At 45.0% G+C, this 20,358-nt stretch overlaps 1 protein-coding gene across 1 annotated transcript; it reads right to left on the bottom strand.

Annotated features, from left to right (window-relative positions):
• Positions 1 to 229: 229 nt before the first annotated feature.
• LOC149275699 (nucleobindin-2-like) lies at positions 230 to 11,251 on the bottom strand. The gene is made up of 13 exons (XM_089504404.1): positions 10,898 to 11,251; positions 6,622 to 6,765; positions 4,816 to 4,923; positions 4,457 to 4,583; positions 3,166 to 3,269; positions 2,766 to 2,951; positions 2,364 to 2,454; positions 2,133 to 2,191; positions 1,842 to 1,934; positions 1,642 to 1,731; positions 1,226 to 1,396; positions 1,004 to 1,085; positions 230 to 339 (listed from the first exon to the last, which is right to left on the bottom strand). Exons 1-13 carry the CDS (start codon positions 11,249 to 11,251, stop codon positions 230 to 232), a joined length of 1,719 nt encoding a protein of 572 aa, XP_089360530.1.
• Between the last annotated feature and the right edge of the window lie 9,107 nt (positions 11,252 to 20,358).

The raw sequence follows: 20,358 nt of genomic DNA, 5'->3' as shown, positions 1-20,358 counted from the left end.
TCACTTTTATTTGCTACTTTGGCCCAGATCCATGGAATCCCAAATTTGGGCTCTCCTGACAGATGGAGTTTCTTTAGTTCTTTTAAAAGCCAAAATGTGGTGGCAGCGCCAGGAGGACGGGCAGACGCCCCGCAGTACGGTTGCCTTATCAGCTCCTCGGAGTAGTCGTAGACGTTGAGAATGATCGTAGCGGTCTCTCGAAGCAAAGCAAGAAGTATCTGTAGGGCAGTTAGGGCACTTGGTGGCTCTGTGATACCCCAGGCTCTGGTAGGTGTCCTGGAGGCAAATGCTGAGGATTTCCAACTTGCTGAGATCCCAAATGGACAGCTTGGCCACCGGCTGAAAAATAACATTAAACTATTACATCACTTAACATCTAAACTGTCTTGTGATGTCACGTGATGAGGAATGACCAGAACATGCTATTTTTTTGATGTTTGTGGGACATAGCGCCAGCTCATTACACAGAGTGCCCCTGATGCCCACTGGTGGGGTGTTTTTCATAATCTAGGGGTGAAAGTTGGTGGAAAAGTGATCATTTGAATAATTTTGGCAATTTGTTGCTTTTAGCAGGAATCTGTGTCTAGTTAATACGGCCCGGTAACTTCCAGTCCAGCAGGGCAAAGTGTCTCATAGGATCCACAGGGGGTAGGTAGACTTGGCCACACATTTACCCCACCAAGTTTCATATATTATACCCACTCTCACACTTATGCCACTCTCAAATGTTACGTCATACAATAGCTTGGAAGAACTTCTCACCCCAACCCGGGTAACAGGGGTCTAAGAGGATAAACTACCCCTAGGCTAGGAGGTAAAAAAAAAATGAAAGCTAGATTTCCTGCTCGCCCCTGGCTGTCAGGCTAACATTGATTTGATTAAATATGTACAGATGTTCGTTAACCAATTATAACTCTTGGACTACAAACGAAGTTGAGGATTTACAGCTGGTCCTTCGAGATGGTCAGAAGCTCGGTACGAGAGCGCAGCGCGTTTTACACACCTGGCTGGAAACTGAGACTGGCGTCGGGTACGGACGGGGGGACGGATTGCTGCATTTTTTTCTGTTCCATTTGCTGTACGACCTGGGAAACAGAAATCATTAAACAACAAGGCGAGAGCACAACATAAGGCGATGGGGACCCTTTCTTTTTCAATGCGTTCGTTTCCAGCGGCAGCCCCGCCTTGTCGTGCCTCGGTATAAGTAACCCCGCCCCCGCGGTACCTGCTGCAGCTCTTGTTTCTGCGCCTGAATGTGCTCGTGCTGTTTCTGCAGGTTCTCTCGCTCTCTGTACAGCTCCTCCGCTCGCTTCTTCAGCTCTGCCTCCTTCTGAGAAATCTGGTTTTCAAATTCTCGTAGTTCCTCCTCGGTGTAAATCGGCTGTTCGTCGACCGTCTGTAAACCAAGGCATGGAGAGATCTTGAGTCATCGTGACATCAAGCGATGCATCGATCGGAATTAACTTTTTATAATACCCCTCGCTGTATCACAAGGAATATAATTAAAGATGGCAAACGTTCTGCGTAATTCTGACCCGCAAAAATGCAAAAGGGAAAAAGAGTTGTTTAACCCTGCGAGTTCTGCGGGGGTGGGTAACTAATGGTTTTACATTATTTCTTTATTCTTTGAGAAATGATTACCTCCCAGCCGTCCGGCTCCAAGAATTCCCTCTTCTCTGTGGCTCGGATGAATTCTTCCAAGTTGATCAACCGGTCCTTGTCAATATCAACCTTTACAAAAAAAAAATCCAGTTAGTGGGATAGTATACTTAACCCCCCGGGTGCCGAGGAATATTTTCCAGGCTTGTGGAAGCAGGAGGCCAGGACAGGAACGCAGTTACCTCGTTCATTACGTGCTCTCTCATCCGTAACCTCTCTTCCTCCATTTCTATCATGTCATCCTCTTCATTTGTGGGATCGTAAGCTTTCGCTAACTGCCAGGATATAAAATAATTATTAATTAATTATAATAATAATAATATAAATGATAATTGTTGGAATTTTACTGGATTTCATGGGGAGACCTTTATTGGAAAACTTTTGTCCCAAATCTTTGTGTTTTACTGTTGTTTTCAAAACTTTACATAAAAAAAGAAACTGTGTCTCGTTACCATTCCAGGAAGACGTCTCACCTCTTTTGTAAATAGCGCTTCTAGTTCTTGTTCGTCGATGTAACCATCGCTGTTGGTGTCTGCAACGTGAAAGGATTTGTGAGTATTTGTTTTTTTGGGGGGGATACATGTTTTTATATACATAGAATAAACAGCAAACTCCCTGAAAGCGGGGTCCTTTGGCCTAGCGTTGCGTTGGGCACCGAGACGAGGATCCTGAAATTAATTTATACATCAAGGAGTTTTACTTACCGTGTAACTTAAAGAACGTCTTGGGGTCAAAGTCTGATGGGTCGAGTCCATCGGTTTCCTCCCACACTTCCTTCAGCTGGTCTTTGCTTCCCTACGATTATAAATACAATAAAAAATCACTTGACTTCTCCCCTGCCTGCCAAAGTGATTGCCCGATCACAAGAGCAGGGCTGTCAACTATATCTTCCAAGTGTCCCTGTTTAGATAGCCCAGTCCTTCTCTCCTCCCCTGATGGCCCTCTCTCCTCTCCTGATGCCCCTCTTTTCTAGGAGGTCAGAATGTTTGCTGGGTATGAGGCTATCGCAGGGTTCTACAGCCCTAGAAGCCCCGCAATAGGGCATAAAATCACATCAAACACCCAACTGCACCTCCTGGGTAAAAGCACCCCTCTCTGTCACTCACAGGATGGTTAATTTTGGGGTGTTCCTTGTGTTTTTTCTTCATCTCCTCGTACTTGGCTTCCTCCTGCTTTCTCTTCTCCTCGTCGAGGGTTCTCAGATACTCTCTCCTTTCGTGCTCTTTCATCATTTCGTACCTTTTAAACTCTTCGTGGCGCTCTTTGTCGTAATTCTCTAAATCTTTTGTCGCCTGAAGACAAATTTAAATGAAGACGTTTACATAAAAACGATTCCTAACGCATTTACCCCACGCCCGCGTATAACCTTATCAGTAGTCGGTTATTAGCAAACATATAATTAACCAATTTAACCCTTGGGCTTCAGAAGGTCAGCATGCGAGAACCGTTTGCCCCGTCTAGTTACCCACCTTTCTGATAACGGAAGAAAGTAAAGGGAAAACTCACGGCTCTGATCAGCAAGTCTAAGTCCTTCGGTTCAAAGGAATGAGGGTTGTTGTGGTTAAGATGATCAAACTGCTTGAGCAGCGCCCGGTGATCGATACCCGTATCTGGAATTGGAAGGCGTCAATAAGTTAGGATACAGCCTGATACTAAAAAGGGACGTTCACAACAACAGACTAGTTAGTTAGTTTGGTCCATTTGTTTTTTGGACAACAAATTAAGTTTCCTCCCCTTTCGGTTCGACCGAAATTCAGGGGGGCTTATTCAATTCGGAAACTAAATTTGCCGTCACTCACCTTCATTCATGCTCTCATTCCCTCGCGCTTACTCTCAAACTCTCATTCGTGGACGAAAAGAGAGAAGACACAGGGAGAAGCGGACAAAGAAAGAAGAACAAGTAGAGGCAACAGAAGAAGTGCAGCTGTGGGAAGGGAGGTTGGAATACCGAATCTGTCGGCGGGGAAGGTAAGGAGACACCGCAAGATTACAATGAAACGCAAATGAAAATCCAGAACTTTTGCTGCTCTTCATTTTTTTTTCGTTGGAGTCTTTCCCCGTTTTTGGGCTGAAATTGTCAAATTTTGTTAAAATTTAAATTTGCATGAATCCGAACGTGTAGCAGAGATACATTACGATACAGAATACTTTAAAGTGGTTTACAGAGCTTCTATAATACAAAGCCAGAACTGTGCATTTTATGAAGCACGCCTGATGATTTCCCTTTATTTTGTATAAGAACGGGAAATATTCCAGGCGTCTCGCATTAAAATGAAAACGGGGCAGCTAAGAAAAAGAAAAATGCTGGGATTTAATCCAAGATAAATCTGGCCGGCATGAAGTAACTTGGGATCTGCTGATCTTCATGTTCTGTCAAAGTTTGGCCAATGCGATCGCTCCGTTAGCGATACCAGCGCATGGCGGCTGCCAGTCCTTGCTAATATCCCCATTCCTGCAGCATCAGGTCACGTTCCCACAGACGGGTGTGAGGAGATACTGTTCCTAGAGGTGCAGACGCAGATAAGTAGCCTTTTACTAACGTCTATTCAGATAAAGGTTATTTTGGGATAAGAATGTGAAATGTTACGTGAAAATCCATGCTCGGAATGTGCAGGAAATTCCAAGCGACCGTGAATAACGGCCCCTGCATCGCATTTGGATGACCTGACCCCCTAATCTTCCATACCAAGAAGCGAGTTGTAACGCGATGCGCGCCGTAGCGTCAGCTCTCAGAGTAGCTGGTCAGCCATCGGCACCGTTACACATTTCTCATGTATGTACAATACGTGGCTCTCACTTTCCGAGGCGTCCATCTTGGCCCGGATGAGCATGCGGAGTCTTGCCACCTCCTGCCTCTTGAGTTCGTCCAGTTTGGTTCGGATGTGGTGACTCACCAAGTCCAGCTCCTTGCTGATCTTTCCACTCTGTGAAGGGTTAAAAACAATTTGTAATGATAATTAATGAAAGAAACGCGGGTCACGTCTAAGCTGCAGAGGCGTCCAGAGCTACAGACCACCATCCAGAGGTCCAACCTACCATGCGCTGCCTCTTACCCTCTGCAAAGCCTCCGGCACAGCTCTCTCTCACACACACACACAGCCTCCATCCGCTCAGCAGGGTCTCCGGCGCATGCCCACAGTGCCCACCTCCACAAACCTTGATATCTTCAATATCCGCCGACTGGATCTTCTCCCTAAAATGCGGGTCAGTTTCCAGAACCTCCACCACCTCCCTGAGATATCGGTCATAGTATAATCCAGTGTCCTGTGAACGGGAAGGAGCAGGAGGGTCAACACCTTTCTCTGCAACGCAGCATCGCTTACCGTCCGCAGCACCCAATTATTTCACCCAGCCTGCACCCGAGGCATTCAGAGATTAAACAGACGCTAACGTAATGGCACCCACCATGAAAGAACCTTCACTGATCTCATTCATCTAAATAATGAGTAATGATTGTGATCGGCGTTCTACGGGTTGCATAACGACCCCCGAGACTTGGGTTTTGTTTTTTTGTTAAAAATTAAGCTGTCCTCTTCTAAAGCCTTTGCCTTCCAAACCCTACTGTACGTATTCTAACAATTCATATATATATATATATATATATTATCTTTTTTTATTTTTACTATTATTATTTTTATTATTATTATATTATGTTATTATTATCTTATTATTATTATATAAAAGATACATTTTATTTATTTATTTATTTTTATTTATATGGCGCCAATAATTCCCGCAGCACTTCTTACAGTCCCTACATTCAAAGGGTCTGATCAAACCAGACCCGACGGACTGAGACGAGCCGATACGCGAGGCTCCTGTATACGGACGCATTATATTAAATCCTGTTATGCCGGCAATTCATTTTTTCCCCCTGATTATGCTAATTTTATTAAGCCCGCTTTATGCAAAAATAACTAGAAATATCCGCAAATGATTATAATAAAAATTCATGAGAAAGCGGCAGCCTGTCCTGCGTCATGGAGGGGTTAATGTGTCATTCGGATGGCGGAGCCGCTAATGGACGTGATATTTAGTTAATGTCTTCCAGGCGGTGCTAATTGGTGTTGTAAATGCCATCCGGCAGTCCGCCTTCGGGTCTGTTTGCAAAGATAAGAACCCCGGTGATCCGCGTAACATTAACGGGGGGGGGGGGGGGGGGGGGGATTGTGGGGAGATGCAACATCCGGTCACTTCCTGAGGCTTTATTTATAGCGAAAAAAGGGCTGATTTCAGTAAAAGTTTCCATTCTCTTGACGGATACATTTAAATTGCGCTTAGAAACACATTTTATCGCCATGGCGAATAAAATTATTTAATGGTGTGAACACGAGTCAACAGATTCTTTTTCTGATTTAAAAAAGTTTTAAAAACCACAATTCTAGGTGGAAAATTTTGAAGCGGTGTTATCACTATGGCAACCAAATGCTGATTGGACCATTATACCGGTTGCTATGGTGATAAGAGCCCTTTTAAAGCCTTGCACCTTGCTTGTTTTATTAATCTTATACATTACGTAGCAAAACAAACATCAGTAAGTAGTATTAGTAGTATTAATATTTTAAATATATATCGTCAATAAAGATTGCAAGCCTGCGAGCCGAGCCGTCTGTACCTAACGCATCGGGTCGTCTTAGTCTGTCAGGTCTAGTTTGTTCAGACCCTTTGAATGTAGGGACTGTAAGAAGAGCTGCAGGAATTTTTTGGCGCCATATAAATAAAAGATAATATTATTAATAAAAACATGAATAATAAGAGCAAATAAATAAATAATAATAATGTTAAAAGCACGCTGGGTTTTTGTTTTACTCAATAAGTGTCTGATATCTGGAGTGACGGTAGGACAGAGCGTTAAGTTAGGGGCTTTTCTTAGGAGTGTTGGCAGATATGAAGAGATAGAACCCTCCGGTTCCGTTGCCCTCCGTTGGCGTGTGAAAGCGCGTGTCAATGTGGCGTACTCACTGTGTTTTGAGGCTCCTGGTCCTCCGCGGCGGGCTCCTCCGTCGCTTTGGTCTTGTCTTTGTCTATAGGTACCCCGTTTACGGTAATTAGGATATAGACGAGCAGAACGCAGGACTGGAAAAACACCGCCCGCCGCCATCGTACCTGGAAGGTGAGAGCCGGAGCTGAGCAACAATTTACTGCCACATTTCGTGTATCCATCAAAAAGAACATTCCGCCGGTTGCTATGGCGATTACTCCACATTTATAACCGGTCTGTGAGAAATAAGCTTAATTTTCACAGAATGGTTTTGCTGCCTTTAACCTGAAAATTAGAAGACACGGCACGGAGCGGCTCGGTAACCGGCTCGGTAACCGGCTCAACGCAGGAATTACATTCAACGCCATGGCCTGGAGATACAGAAGTCTCTTAAATGTTACCAGGTGGCTAAATTTGTCCTAATTCTATTCATTACTGTTCAAATATATATATATATATATATATATATACACACACACACCACTATTATTAAGGAAAACATATATCATTATTAAAATATATATTTAATTATTAAGAGAAAAAGTATCATTATTATTAAAATATATATATATCACTATTCATAAGAAAAAATATATCATTATTAAAATATATATATATATATATATATAATTCTTAAGAAAAAAAAATTATATATATATACATACACCACTTTTAATAAGAAAAAAATATATCATAAAAAAAACAATTAAGAAAAAACTATAATTATTAAAATACATATATTATTAAGAAAAAATATATATCAATATTTAAAATATATAATTATTATTATTAAGGCAAACATGATCATTATTAAAATAAATATATATAACTATTATTAAGAAAAATATAATTATTATTAATATATATCGCTATTAAGAAAAAATATATATCATTATTATAAAAAAAAAGGGAAATGCTACCATAGAACACAAAATAATCCAAATTATGAGAATTAAAAGTGTTGTAAAACTTTTTAACACTTTAATAACTACATGAAGCGTCTGAAACATGATTCCTGATGCTGCTGAGAACCTCAACCCTTCCCAGAAGACTTTTTTAATACTAATATTTTTTTTAATTCAGATTTTTTTGCCAGGAACCCTTAAATATCATGTGAAATGTCAGATGCGGTGTTCTTACACCAACTAGGTGCAGCCAACACGAGAAGAACTGCAACGTGTAAACGGCACCCCTTACTCGCTGGAGTAGATGTTTAAAGCATTTTTTATAATTTGTGGAGATGCCAAGAAAGCTTGTTAATAAAGAGGAGAGAAGGGGAGAGGAGAGGAGAGGGGAGGGGACCAAGCATGGTTTATGTCTTTTATCTCCCTGGCGAGTGCCGGTTACATTAACCTTTAAAATAAACCCTGCAGGGCTGATATTCCGTGAGCTTCATTAAGGTGAGCGGACCCCAGACCTGAAGACATTTAAAGGCTTCGTCTCCTAAAGCAGCCACCAGCCCATAAACACGAGAGGAGGGGTACGGGGCAAAGACCGGCTCCGAAGCCGACTATTGCAGCTGGAAATGGCTGATTTTTGATGGAATCTCTTCATAGGCGTACAGAGGCCCTTTATCACTCCCATCACTCCTGTGTGCCAATGGCCCTTTATCACTCCCATCACTCCTGTGTTCCAGCGGCCCTTTATCACTCCCATCACTCCTGGGTTCCAATGGCCCTTTATCACTCCCATCACTCCTGTGTTCCAGCGGCCCTTTATCACTCCCATCACTCCTGGGTTCCAATGGCACGTTGTGTTCGCTGACCCACGTTTAAGTATAAAAGGCTAATTGATCTTCAGAAACCCTTTTGTAATTATGTTACAGCCAGAAATTTCCTTGTTTTCCATAAAAACAGCTGAGTGACCCCAAACCTTTGAAGTGTAGCACATGTAATACCCCCCCCCCCCATAGAGAAGGCTATAATTACCCCAATACCTGTGTTGACGGCTTATCCATTTCTGTGTTGATTTGGGCTCCCTTTGTCCTCAGCACAGAAAAGGTTATGCTGAAAACACTATGCTCTGAGATAAAGCGCGGGATATTATGATGCAGGCGGTTAGGGTTTGGTAACGTTGTATCTGTGAGGGCCGCATCCTGGCCGTTTACGACATTATTTTCTTAAAATCCTAATCTTAATAAGGCGAGATATGAAGATATCCGTTACTCTGCAAACACTCCGTCCGTCTGTCTGTCCTGCCGAAGGACAACGTGCTGTTTGGGAAACTCAAAATCAAACAAAAAAAACGTGGGTTACGTTAACCTTTTGCTCGTTTTGATAAAGGTCACCGTGATCCGGTTACATATAATCCAACGCTACGGCTTTTAACATCTTTACAGATGACGCAGAGCCGGATTTCTCATTACGGACCCAAAACCACAGAACCTTTAATCGCGTCAAATGTTAACTCTTTTGCTATTTTTTTCGGGGAATGATGAATTGTCACATGATGCGACAGCAGGCACTGATAGTGGAACAGCACCTCAAATCCTGGGAGTGTTACTTGATACACGCTTTCCCCTCGTCTCTTTGAAAAAAGAATAGAATATAATACAGGGCTGACGTGTCCGATAAACCCGACGAGGGCCGGGGCTGGGATTAGGTGGCGATCGGGCTTCACCTGAAAGGCGGGTACCTGCGCGAATTACTCCAGGTGGAAGAACAAGTTTAGAAACACAGAGGGACCTGAGTTTACGGGGAAAGGCGAATCCTATTAATCCGTGAAATCGCATTTTAGGCTATTGTGCAAACCGATGGGGGGGGGGGTTGGTTAAATCGCGGCTGCACGCACTGCAATTATGGCCGTCAGTATCAGATTCCCTGCTGTGAGTTTACTCATCATACTGTGGGGTAGTGCGTACCATGCGCTGACTACACTGAGAGATGGGTAGATAAGTGGAACAGCCTACCGGCAGAAGCGGTAGCGGAATTTAAACATGCATGGGACAGGCATATGGCTCCTAAATATAAGACAGGACCAATCAGGAATTAGAACGTGCAGGGATGACATCAGAGATGCGCGGCGATGTCATCGGAGACGCGCGGTGACTAAAAGCCACTTATTGATTAGAAGGTCGAAGTTCTGTCCCTAAGCAGAGACCAAATCCTAGACATCTAACGCTAATAATGGTCGTCATGGAAACCCTGACTGGTCATTAAAGATACACTTAATTGAGTCACCTGCATTCAAGCAGGGATATCAACCATAATATACTAGGAGCAAAAGCACCAACTGGGAGGCTTAGATATCATGAGATCTGTATGAATGAGGCACCAGACTGTGTGGCCCCAAGAATCTGCCCCTGCACCCTGAGATTAGAGCAATAACCCTGAGGTTCGGGGTCAGGGCCCGTCATGCTTGGGCGGCAGATTAATGACGCTTGTCACGTCTCCCTGGAGAATCTGCCCCTGAAACCTCATCCAGGAAGAGACCGCGGTCCCTGATTAGATTGTAAGCTCCTTTGGCTCCCCCATTGCTTCTAGGGGTTTAGTTTGGCTCCCAGGAAAACCATGCAATCCGTTTAGGTGGAAAGCGCTGATCGGGGTGTAAGGAATAATTCCTCCGGGGCAAATAACGTTACTGCTGCAGTAATTCCCCAACGGCCACATGACGGGCCGGCAACAAACGCACCCCTTATTCACCAACGAAACATCTAAACACCCGGGATAAATATTTACCGCTACGGAATAAACAAAGTATGGAAAGTAACCCGAGGGGGGGGGGGGGGGGGGGACAACGTCGCCTCAAATCAATCATTTATTACAAGTCATTTAAACACATAGATACAGTGTCACCACGGTAACCGCTATCAGCAGACGCAATAAACTTCATTTACTTTGTACCCCGCTCAGTGATTATTAATGAGACGAACTAACAATAATATACAAGTACACTGCATACAGTGACACGCACAGCTACACACACACACTGCATACAATGACACACACTGCATACAATGACACACACTGCATACAATGACACACACTGCATACAATGACACACACCGCTACACAAACACTGCATACAATGACACACACAGCTACACACACTACATAGTGACACACATCTATACATACACTGACACACACCGCTATACATACACACAAACACTCCATACACTGACACACAGCTACAAAACACTGCATACAGCGACACACATCTATACATACACACATACACTGATATACACTGACACACAGTATTCAGAGACACAAACAGCCTACGAGTAGCTGAGTGTGCTGGGAGTTGCGGCCTTACCGTGCTGCCGGTGCCGGTCATGCTGTGTATCCCCGGTAGGTGTGTTCGGTGATGTGCACTTGATTCACTGCAGGCTCCGCCCATATCCCAGGGATCAGCCACGCCTACCAGTACTCGCTGTCCCCGTTGTCGTGGAAACAAGCTCCGCCAGCAGCATACTGATTGGCCGACGGTGCCGAGGTTATCAGGTCGCGGTGTGCTGTGATTGGCTGTCCCCGCGGGCCGGTTTAGGCTGTCACTGGCATCGGGAGGGTTGGGTGAGGTGTGGAGAGACGTGGCGCAGGGGGGTGTCCTGCCTAAGGGCCCCGGGGGCCACACGGGGGTGGGGGCATCAGCTGGGGTATACGCTGGCATATACAGGGACAGCTACTGCATGGTATATAGAGGGGCATCAGCTAGGGTACCTGCCTGCTGGGGGTAAATACGAGGGCGACTACGGCCTAATATAGAGGGGCTTTAGCCAGGGTAGCTGCTGCCGGGTATATATAGGGGCATTAGCTGGGGTACCTGCTGCATGGTGTATAGAGGGGCATTAGCTGGGGTACCTTCTGCCGGGTGTATAGAGGGGCTTTAGCCAGGGTACCTGCTGCCGGGTGTATAGAGGGGCATTTTCTGGGGTGCCGGGTGTATAGAGGGGCTTTAGCCAGGGTACCTGCTGCCGGGTGTATAGAGGGGCATTTTTTGGGGGTGCCTGCTGCCGGGTGTATAAAGGGGCATTTGCTAGAGTACCTGCTGCATGGTGTATAGAGGGGCATTAGCTGGGGTACCTGCTGCTGGGTGTATAGAGGGGCATTTTCTGGGGCACCTGCTGCCAGGTGTATAGAGGGGTATTAGCCGGGGTACCTGCTGAAAATCACTAAAAGGCTGAAGTTGGTTGGGCTGAAATAGTCTGCATCGCCCCATAAAATCACCCGCATCGCGTCACATTGCCCTGTAATATCACACCCGTCCCTCTGCCGGGGAATATTTGTGCCGCTCGTGTAATTGTGAAATCGATACTCTTACTGGGCCCTTTGATGCCGGTAACGAGTCCTGCGGGTCACGGCGTCCCGGAATCACGTGATTTCATTAAACATACGCAGGGTTCTAGCGCCTTAACCCCTTCGTGACTGAGGCTGTTTTAACATTTCTGCTGCGCTCCTGCTTAGATGTAGTTTTCTTTCTTAGTTACCATTATTTTGATCATATCATCTAATTTACTATAAAAAATATATATTTACTATATATACGGTATATAAATATGGCGAAAAATAAAAAAAAAAACACTTTTCTGACTTTTATTTAAAAAATCTCTTACTCGTCTACAAAGCTCATGAAAAAACTGCTGAATAAATTCTACTATTAGTCCTGAACTTAGAAATACCGGATGTTTTAATGTTTTTTATGCAAGTTATAGCACAATAAGTACAAGTAACGTATTGCTATTTCAAATCTGGTCACACTGCGCCCGTGTCCTATATGGGACAATTCAATCCACCAGTGGGTTTTTAAAAACGTGCCAAAATGTCCGATTTTGCCGCAAAGGAGCTCAGGTAGCGGTAACCCCATCACGGGCAACTGGTGCACCAGGGTCCTTCAGGGTCACAAACTTCCGGTTCAGAAGTCCAGGGACGTGCCGGCAGTATAAATTTTTTTTTATCCCACGAAATCTGTCTGTCTCCATCTTCTGTTCGGGAAAAGTTCATCCAACGTTTTTGTTTTAGGAAATCCCATTCGTCCGTCTGGTTGCCATGAAAACAAGAAATACATGCGTATTAAAAATGGCGGCCGCGGCAACAAACGAATTAATGATTTTTCGCAATGCGCACATACGTTTTTCGTTTCTTTTCGCCCAATGCTGCATTCATTATTCGGTAAAATTTGGCACGAAAACACGTTTGCATGAAAACGAATGCGCAAGGCTAATGGTAACCTTAGTTAAAAGCCCCGATAATGTGTATAGAAACTGCAGGAAATGGCTTTATAAATTAAAGGGGGTAAATAAAATCTAAATGCCCCCCTCAGTTACACAAATACCCAGCGATAGAAGACAAAAGTCACATAAAGGGTCCAGGTAAAGCCCTGACCCCAAAACCAAGAGCCCCCGACACTGGAAACTGCCCCGAGACCTGCAGGGGTCACCTCCATTGTTTTGGTGACTTCATCCGTAAGGATTGTGCCAAAGCCGTGACTATTATTGCAAAATACATTCGGTTTCCACCCTTAAATACTGAGTATTTGGCCCAAAACTCCGGCTTCAGAGGATCTCGAGAGAATTCTGAAACAAATTACGTAATTTCTAAATTATGCAGAACGTGATAAACCCAGCGGCCGTGATATTTATGTCTTATGTCCGGAACGGGCTTATAAATAGGAGGTGAAGGAAGGATTGGGGCCGAAACTGGCGACTATCGTTATACCGGTGAATTTAGGGAGGTTTCATTATCTAACGAGTCCGATTCAGTCCAACAATATCTGTGAAAAGGGAATTTCTGTGGATGAAAGAGAATTTATTCCGGAACCCCAACAGTCCCAATTTTGGAAACGTCCGGGACTTCCTGTGAAATGTGTTTTGGGGTTAAAGTTTGAAAAGTGGCCTTATTACCATAGCAACCATTGGAATGACCCACTGAGCAGGAGTGGTTGCTATGGCAATAAGATCACTTTCCAACTCATTTTTTTATGCGATGTGATCAGCTACGTGGGAAGAGGGAAGAGACGAGGAACGCGACGGTCTCATGCGGGAACGTTATTATTGCATCTTACGGGTCACTGTAAGGGACATTTTGCTTACAGCCGTGATGTAGGATTTTTTTTACCCCGGCTTTCCAGAGAAGCTGCCTCCAAGGGGATGAAGAGGATCATCCTATACAGCGCTATATAAAACATTAAATAATAATAAAGACGATGGGTCATCGTCCTCGGAGGTTGTATCCAGAGACTCCCAAGAGATTAGTCACAGACTGCGAGTCATTTAACAAACTGAAAGGATATAAGAGCCCCCATTGTCCTTCAGACTTTGAAGAGTTTGTCGTCATCTCTTGGTTCCGGATTGAGTTTAGGATTAGGAGACAAAGGGACGACCTGCAGAGTGAAAAAGGCGACCAGCAGCAAAGGACGGATGCATAGATGTGCTTTTGGAGCAGAAGTGGTAGTCACGGGCAGGGTGGCCGGGAAGTAGGGTTACCAGGGTAACAGTAAGAGGTCAAGGGTCGAAAAACTGGCCAGGGTGAGACCCTAGACCACAATGAATAAGAATAAAGCAGGGACCGCGGTGAACATTCCATAGAGAGAGAGTGAATGCAGCTATCACTCATCTGATGAGGTCATCATTTTCATATAACACTTCTTTATGACAAACAAAAAATTCAACTCATTCTTTTTTGTAGTTTTTAGGAGAAACTACCATATTTTAAATAAAGTGAATATTATAGATGATATGAAAATATAACGCGCCGTATTCTGGTTTCTCGTTTAGCCGCAGATCTTGCCCCATCCTGCCCCCGTGGGTGGTTATTGCATGTGTTCTGGAAGAGGTTTGCACTCGCAGCCCTTATCTGTTTGGGTGCAGTTAGGGTTATTGGTCACCAGGTGGCAGTCTGGGCTATGAGCCGAGGCAGAGTCCAGTACGCATGCGTCTTGTTGTACCGAGCTAGTAGCGCGCACGCGCACGTCTTTGGTTGGTGCGGGAGCGCGCCTTACGCTCGGAACTCAGTTCGTTGGTGAGCGGAGGCCGGTAAGCGGGCGGCACGGTAAGGGGTAACTGGATCAGATCCCTGGGGAGAGGGAGAGGGTGGGATGAGGTAACGGTAACTGCTTCTGTTAGGGGGGTGCAACTGTCAGCGGCACAATGGAGTATGCAAGTGTGAGAGAGGAAATAAAGGGAAGGGGGGGTAAATGTCAGGGGTGGCATGAGGGGATAGTAGTTGTCAGGGGTATCATGGAGAGGCAGTAGCCAACAGGGGTGGCATGGAGGGGCAGTAGCTGTCAGAGGGTAACATGAAGGGGCAGTGGGTGTCAGGGATAGTATGGTATATCAGTAGGGGGTGGCATAGAGGGGCAGAAGATGTAAGGGGTAGTATGGAGGGGCAGTAGCTGTCAGGGTAATATGGAGGCACAGTGGGTGTAAGGGGTAGTAGATGTAAGGAGTAGCATAGTGGGGCAATAGCTGGCAAGGGTGGAGTGGAGGGGCAGCGGGTGTCAGGGGGGTACTATGGAGGGGCAGCGGGTGTCAGGGGGGTACTATGGAGTGGCAGCGGGTGTCAGGGGGTACTATGGAGGGGCAGCGGGTGTCAGGGGGTAATATGGAAGGGCAGTAAATCGAAGATCCAATTTATATGTAAAGTTGGACACTGGTAGCCCTGGGCCACATTAGTTCATATGCTCCTGGGGGTTAAGTGGCTGATAACCTACCTCCATGGAACCTGTATATGTAAACTGCACACAAACCCCTCTTCATTAAAATTACACCAAAATAACGAGGGGGCCGTGAATCCCAACGCGTTTCTTGTGTATAAAAATAATGCAGGGGAGCGAGCAGTTTAGCGAGCATGGGCTGGAAAATTAAATAGCCTTCAAACCTTAACCGTTTCTGTGCCGTAGAGGCGCATGCCACCCAAAGTCGGTCAAAACATCATAACCCTACAATATACTCTCATGCCATTTTTTTGCCATTAAGAGAATGCTTCTCCTATTTTGCTGCTTTGGCAGATAAGGGGTTAATGCAAATTAATTGTACGTTTTACCGTATAGTTACAGTAAGAGTGACGGCCGCTTGTGTTGTATCATTTCCTGCGGCTGTTTCTGTTAGTAATTTGATGACTTTGCACTTTAATATTCATCTATAACATGAAATCGTGTTCCGAATTCCGGCAGGAAATTGATGGCGTAGAATAATTGCATTTTTCATATATTATATGTAAATAAATAAGTAAACGTACATTACAAATTCTCTTTTTTTTTTATATTTACATATTAATTATTCAAATAAAAGAGAATATATATATAACTATAACAATAAAAAAGAGAATATACATATAAATGTTAAAATAAGAGAATATATATATAAATTATATATATTATTTGGGAAATTAATGGAGAAATGTGTATTTATCGAAAATAAATTGTTTTTGTATTGCCAAAAATGAGGTGGCGGTAGTAAAAATGTGGGCTTTGGTTTAAGGTTTGAAAGTGAATTCATTTTACGAGTCCTGCTCTTTATACCGACTTTTGTGTTTATTTCTGCTGATATTATATATTTTATATATATATTTAACTTAATTATATATATATATATATATATATATATATATAATGTTATTTATTATCAGGTGGAGGTAAATGTATACATTTATTGGCGCGTATTATTTTTTGGCTTTTTACGTTAATATGTATCACACGGACGTGCAGTACCGAGGATGATGGCAGCGAAGATGTTTTTCTGCGGGTTTTTGGGCCGCGGCTCATGCTTGGCAGGGTGTGTAGATTTTTTTTATTTGTCTCTTAATATGCATAATTTTCATTTTACACCCCGGAATAAATATATAGTGTTTTGCGGGAAGTCTTGTTGTCGTTCTGGGGGTGATGAGGAACTAGTCCTGTCTAATATCTAATGTGAGTTTATGCTTGGCTGAGGGTGACGGGATAGCAGACTTTGTCCCGTGGATCTGTTAATTAGTAGACCGTAAATGTTCCTCGTTATGTTTTGTCTATAGAGCTCCAACATATTCTGTAGTGCTGTACAACGAGCATTTTCTAAACTCACCATAAAACATCTTCCATGCCCAGAACCCCGCTGGGCGTACATACCTCCCAATCTCATACCCACCCCCGGTGAAACGGTGTCCCGGACCCTTGGAGAATGAAATCGGGACCAGTGAGCCCAGAAAAGCGGGACACAGAAAGAGAGAGCTTGGGAGGATAGAGCGGCAAAAGCGGGACAGTTGGGAGGTACGGGCTTATGTATTAAGAATGATTTTGACGCAGAGACCAAGAAGTTGAGCCGTCACCGTAAATATTGGGTTTCCATGGCGATTTCTCCATTTTTATCACAAAATATCAGACTTGCTCTTTGTATCTGATTGACACCTCGGAGACTGGTAGTGTAACCGGTGCAGGACTCTGGGCCTGAATCTCCGGTGGCAGATAATGAAATATAACAAGTAATATAAATATAAACGACATAAGATCATTTTTTCCGCCATTTATTTTCTAATAATATTTGCAGCGTTGGTCACTCTGTTCTGATTCTGGGTTTTTTCACCGCCGGAAGATAAGAGGCAAATATTTGGGTTTTAGGAAGGTCGTTGCGGTTGTGTTTTTGGACGTTGGCACGTAGCGGCCGTCGGCTCGCCGGGTCTTGGACGAAGCTGCGGAGTTGCGCAGACAGCAGTTTGCCGTTAATGTGTAGCTGAGTGGTTGCCGAGTCCGTCGCCGCGGCTCGCACGTTATTCCGGCCGGTAGCCGCCGATAATTCCGCTAATGTTTTGGAGAGCTTCTTAAAATAGGAATTCTGCAAATAGTTTCCGCTCTTTGCCAAGATTTTTGATGCTTGAAGACGGAATGTTTCTGGGAAACGTCTGGTGGGCTGAAAGTTTAAAGGCTGAATTTTTAACCCCCCCTCTTCCTTTTTTATTTTAACCCTTTCTCTCGCACTCTTTTTAAAGCCCCTATTCGTTCCGCTCTTTCACTATCTCTCTTTTAACCCCTCTTTCGCTTATTTTTTTTAACTCTTGCTCTCTCTCCCCCTATTTTAACCCCCCTCTCTTTTTTAACCCTTCTATTTCTCTTTTTAAACCCCCTCTTTCTCTCTCTCGTTTAACACCCCCTCTCTCTTTTTAGCCCCTTCTCCCTTAGGCCCTCTCAATTTTAACCCCCTCTCTTTCTCTCTCTCCCACTCTTTTTTAACCCCCTCTCTTTCTCTCTTTTGTGACAGCAGTTAAAACCATAAAGGTTCCATGGTGTTTTGTCTTGAGATGAAATAGATTTGGACTTGGAATGGTCTGTGTATAAACTGCCCCATCTGCCCCGGGCAAAATGTCAAATATTCACATGGTAACAATTAGCTACCGCCATGCCATGGCTTCGCTCTCTATTGTAGGTCGCTTAACCCCCCTCGTTACTTTGTATCTGCACGCCGGCAGCAAACCAGCCATCAGCAGCGTGCCGGCAGCCGTTTAATGACGGACGGCAGCATGAAATACTAAACGATTGCATAACGTTGGGTAAGTCCAGGTTCTAAATGTGAAGGGGTTGCCTTGGAAACCACTGGGATGTTCTGTCGCTTGCTCCAGATTTATCACTTTGCACCAGAATTGCCCTTTATAAGTTACCCCCCCCCCCCCCCCCCCCCGAGTCTTCCACCAGAAACGTCCCGCCGGCCCCATTTAATCCGTCGGTGGTGTGTTGTATTCAGGCTTACCCTTCCTCGGTGTAAATTATAGAGACTGTTGCCTCCTGGCCAAAACAACTATTACCCCAGAGTTCCAACAGCCCCCCCCCTTTGGTTCCCAGAACGGCCGGCATTGTCCTCTCCCCGGCACGTACGGCTCGCTCCGGGTTCCTTCCGCGTTCGCTTCCTGTCCTGGGATGAGAGAGGGGGAAGCGAGCGCTCCCTGCTCGACACACACAGCTTCACGTCTTAACAATGGGGGCCGTTGTTTATCCGGCAAATTCTTCACGGCTTCTGTTATAGAGGGCCGACCGCCGGCCCCGCGCTGCGTCCCAGAAGCCCAACTCATACGCTGGCGTTTGTGGGTCAGCTGAGGTAACGTGTGTGTTAGATAAGCCCCTGCAATGTATAGTTGGCGACGCAGTCGTGTTTTATACTCTCCTGTGGGATCCAAAGAGTTAATCGTGTTGTGTTGGGCGAGGGTACGTGCGGGGTTAACCCCTATGTTGTTTTTGGGGCCATGGGTTGCGGTGTATTGCACTCGGATACTTTTGGGTTAATGTTTTGGTGTGATGTCATTTTAGGGTTAATATGTGTTGTTGGCCTCTGCCGTGGTACTTTAATGGTTAATCTTGGCTGTTGCAGTGCAGTTTGGGGCAACTGGTGATACCCTGGGCAGCTGCGGGTTTCGGGGAGCTGGTGCCCCCCATCCCTGCTGCATTATACCTATTATTTATTCACTAACCGGGGCTCCTCGCGCTGGATGGCTGTGCCCGGTGATGGTGCTCCTCTCTGTTATAAATGTTATGTTTCCATTATTAACGTTTGTGAACGGACGGGCTGTTCCCTATAAATGTTCCCAAAATAACTTTTTTTTTCATTAAAGTTCAGGCTGTGATCAGAGAGCCCAGAGCGGATGTCAGTGTGACTGCTCAGCGGGCCGGGGTGCGCTAATCCGTGCGGTCGTACCGACCCCTCGAACCCCGCGAGCCGAGTTCTATAAAGTTATACGGAACGCGTTATTTTATAACCCGGCATGAGGTGACGGCAGGAGAAGGAGCTGACGCTCTACTTGGCGTAGAACCTGCCGTTGGTGAAGGTTCTTCCCCGTTCTGGTGAGATAAAGCGGCATTTAGCCAAGGGGTCTCTTGGCCATGAAAGTAACCTGGTGGTTGGGTTCGACCTCTAGGACAGGTAGTGTAGACGGTGACTGCACAGCCCCAAACCCCCCGTATTAACATAAAAAAGGGGAATCATTTTATTTGGCATTTTCGAGCAGCCCGTTGGGTGTTTCTTACCCTTTAAACCTGACAGCTTTCATTAAGCCCCTTTATATGATGTACGTTTTATTGGTTTAACCCTTTAAAACCTGGTGCGTTTGGGGATTGTTCCGTGTTGCGTGTGAGAAATGCTCCGGGGAATCGGCTTCTGTTTACATTGTGTGAACGTTCTGCGATGATGAGAAATGTGTTCCTGATCGCTCTGTGATGGAAAGTACCCCGTCCTGCGCGATCCAACCTCCGTCATAACGATAACAATGCTCGTGTGGGTGTCTCGGCGCGAGTCTGTGTAAAGGTTTAGTCCCGTGACTCTAAAATGCGTTGGCAGGAGGCGGCAGGTTACATAACTGATTAACCTCCGTCTGTCCTGTTCATCCGTGTCTCCGACATGTTTTTTTTTTAACGAATTAAAGGGGCAGAACCTACACAGGAGTGATGGGAGTGATAAAGGGCCATTGGAACACAGGAGTGATGGGAGTGATAAAGGGCCATTGGAGCACAGGAGTGATGGGAGTGATAAAGGGCCATTGGAACACAGGAGTGATGGGAGTGATAAAGGGCCATTGGAACACAGGAGTGATGAGAGTGATAAAGGGCCATTGGAACACAGGAGTGATGGGAGTGATAAAGGGCCATTGGAACACAGGAGTGATGGGAGTGATAAAGGGCCATTGGAACACAGGAGTGATGGGAGTGATAAAGGGCAATTGGAACATGGGAGTGATAAAGGGCCTCTGTACACCTGTGAAGAGATTCCATTGAAAATCAGCTGTTTCAGGCTAATAGTCATTTACAACATTAACCCCGTCTGC

This window comes from Sceloporus occidentalis, unplaced genomic scaffold (genome assembly GCF_023333645.1).
Source record: "Sceloporus occidentalis isolate IW3139 unplaced genomic scaffold, rSceOcc1.0.p SCAF_270, whole genome shotgun sequence".
Classification (NCBI taxonomy): domain Eukaryota; kingdom Metazoa; phylum Chordata; class Lepidosauria; order Squamata; family Phrynosomatidae; genus Sceloporus; species Sceloporus occidentalis.
The sequence above is the reverse complement of the archived record's forward strand: the minus strand, read 5'-3'. Positions and strand labels throughout refer to the sequence as shown.

What these genes read in the sequence shown, in the direction of transcription:
- LOC149275699 (XM_089504404.1), bottom strand. Translation starts at nt 11,251, where the DNA reads ATGCCAGCGTATACCCCAGCTGATGCCCCCACCCCCGTGTGGCCCCCG. An exon ending in TGACCGGCACCGGCAGCACG is followed by an intron (nt 6,766 to 10,897) that starts GTAAGGCCGCAA and finishes CTCACCTTCCAG; the next exon opens with GTACGATGGCGGCGGGCGGT. An exon ending in ACCCCAAAATTAACCATCCT is followed by an intron (nt 2,455 to 2,765) that starts GTGAGTGACAGA and finishes TTATAATCGTAG; the next exon opens with GGAAGCAAAGACCAGCTGAA.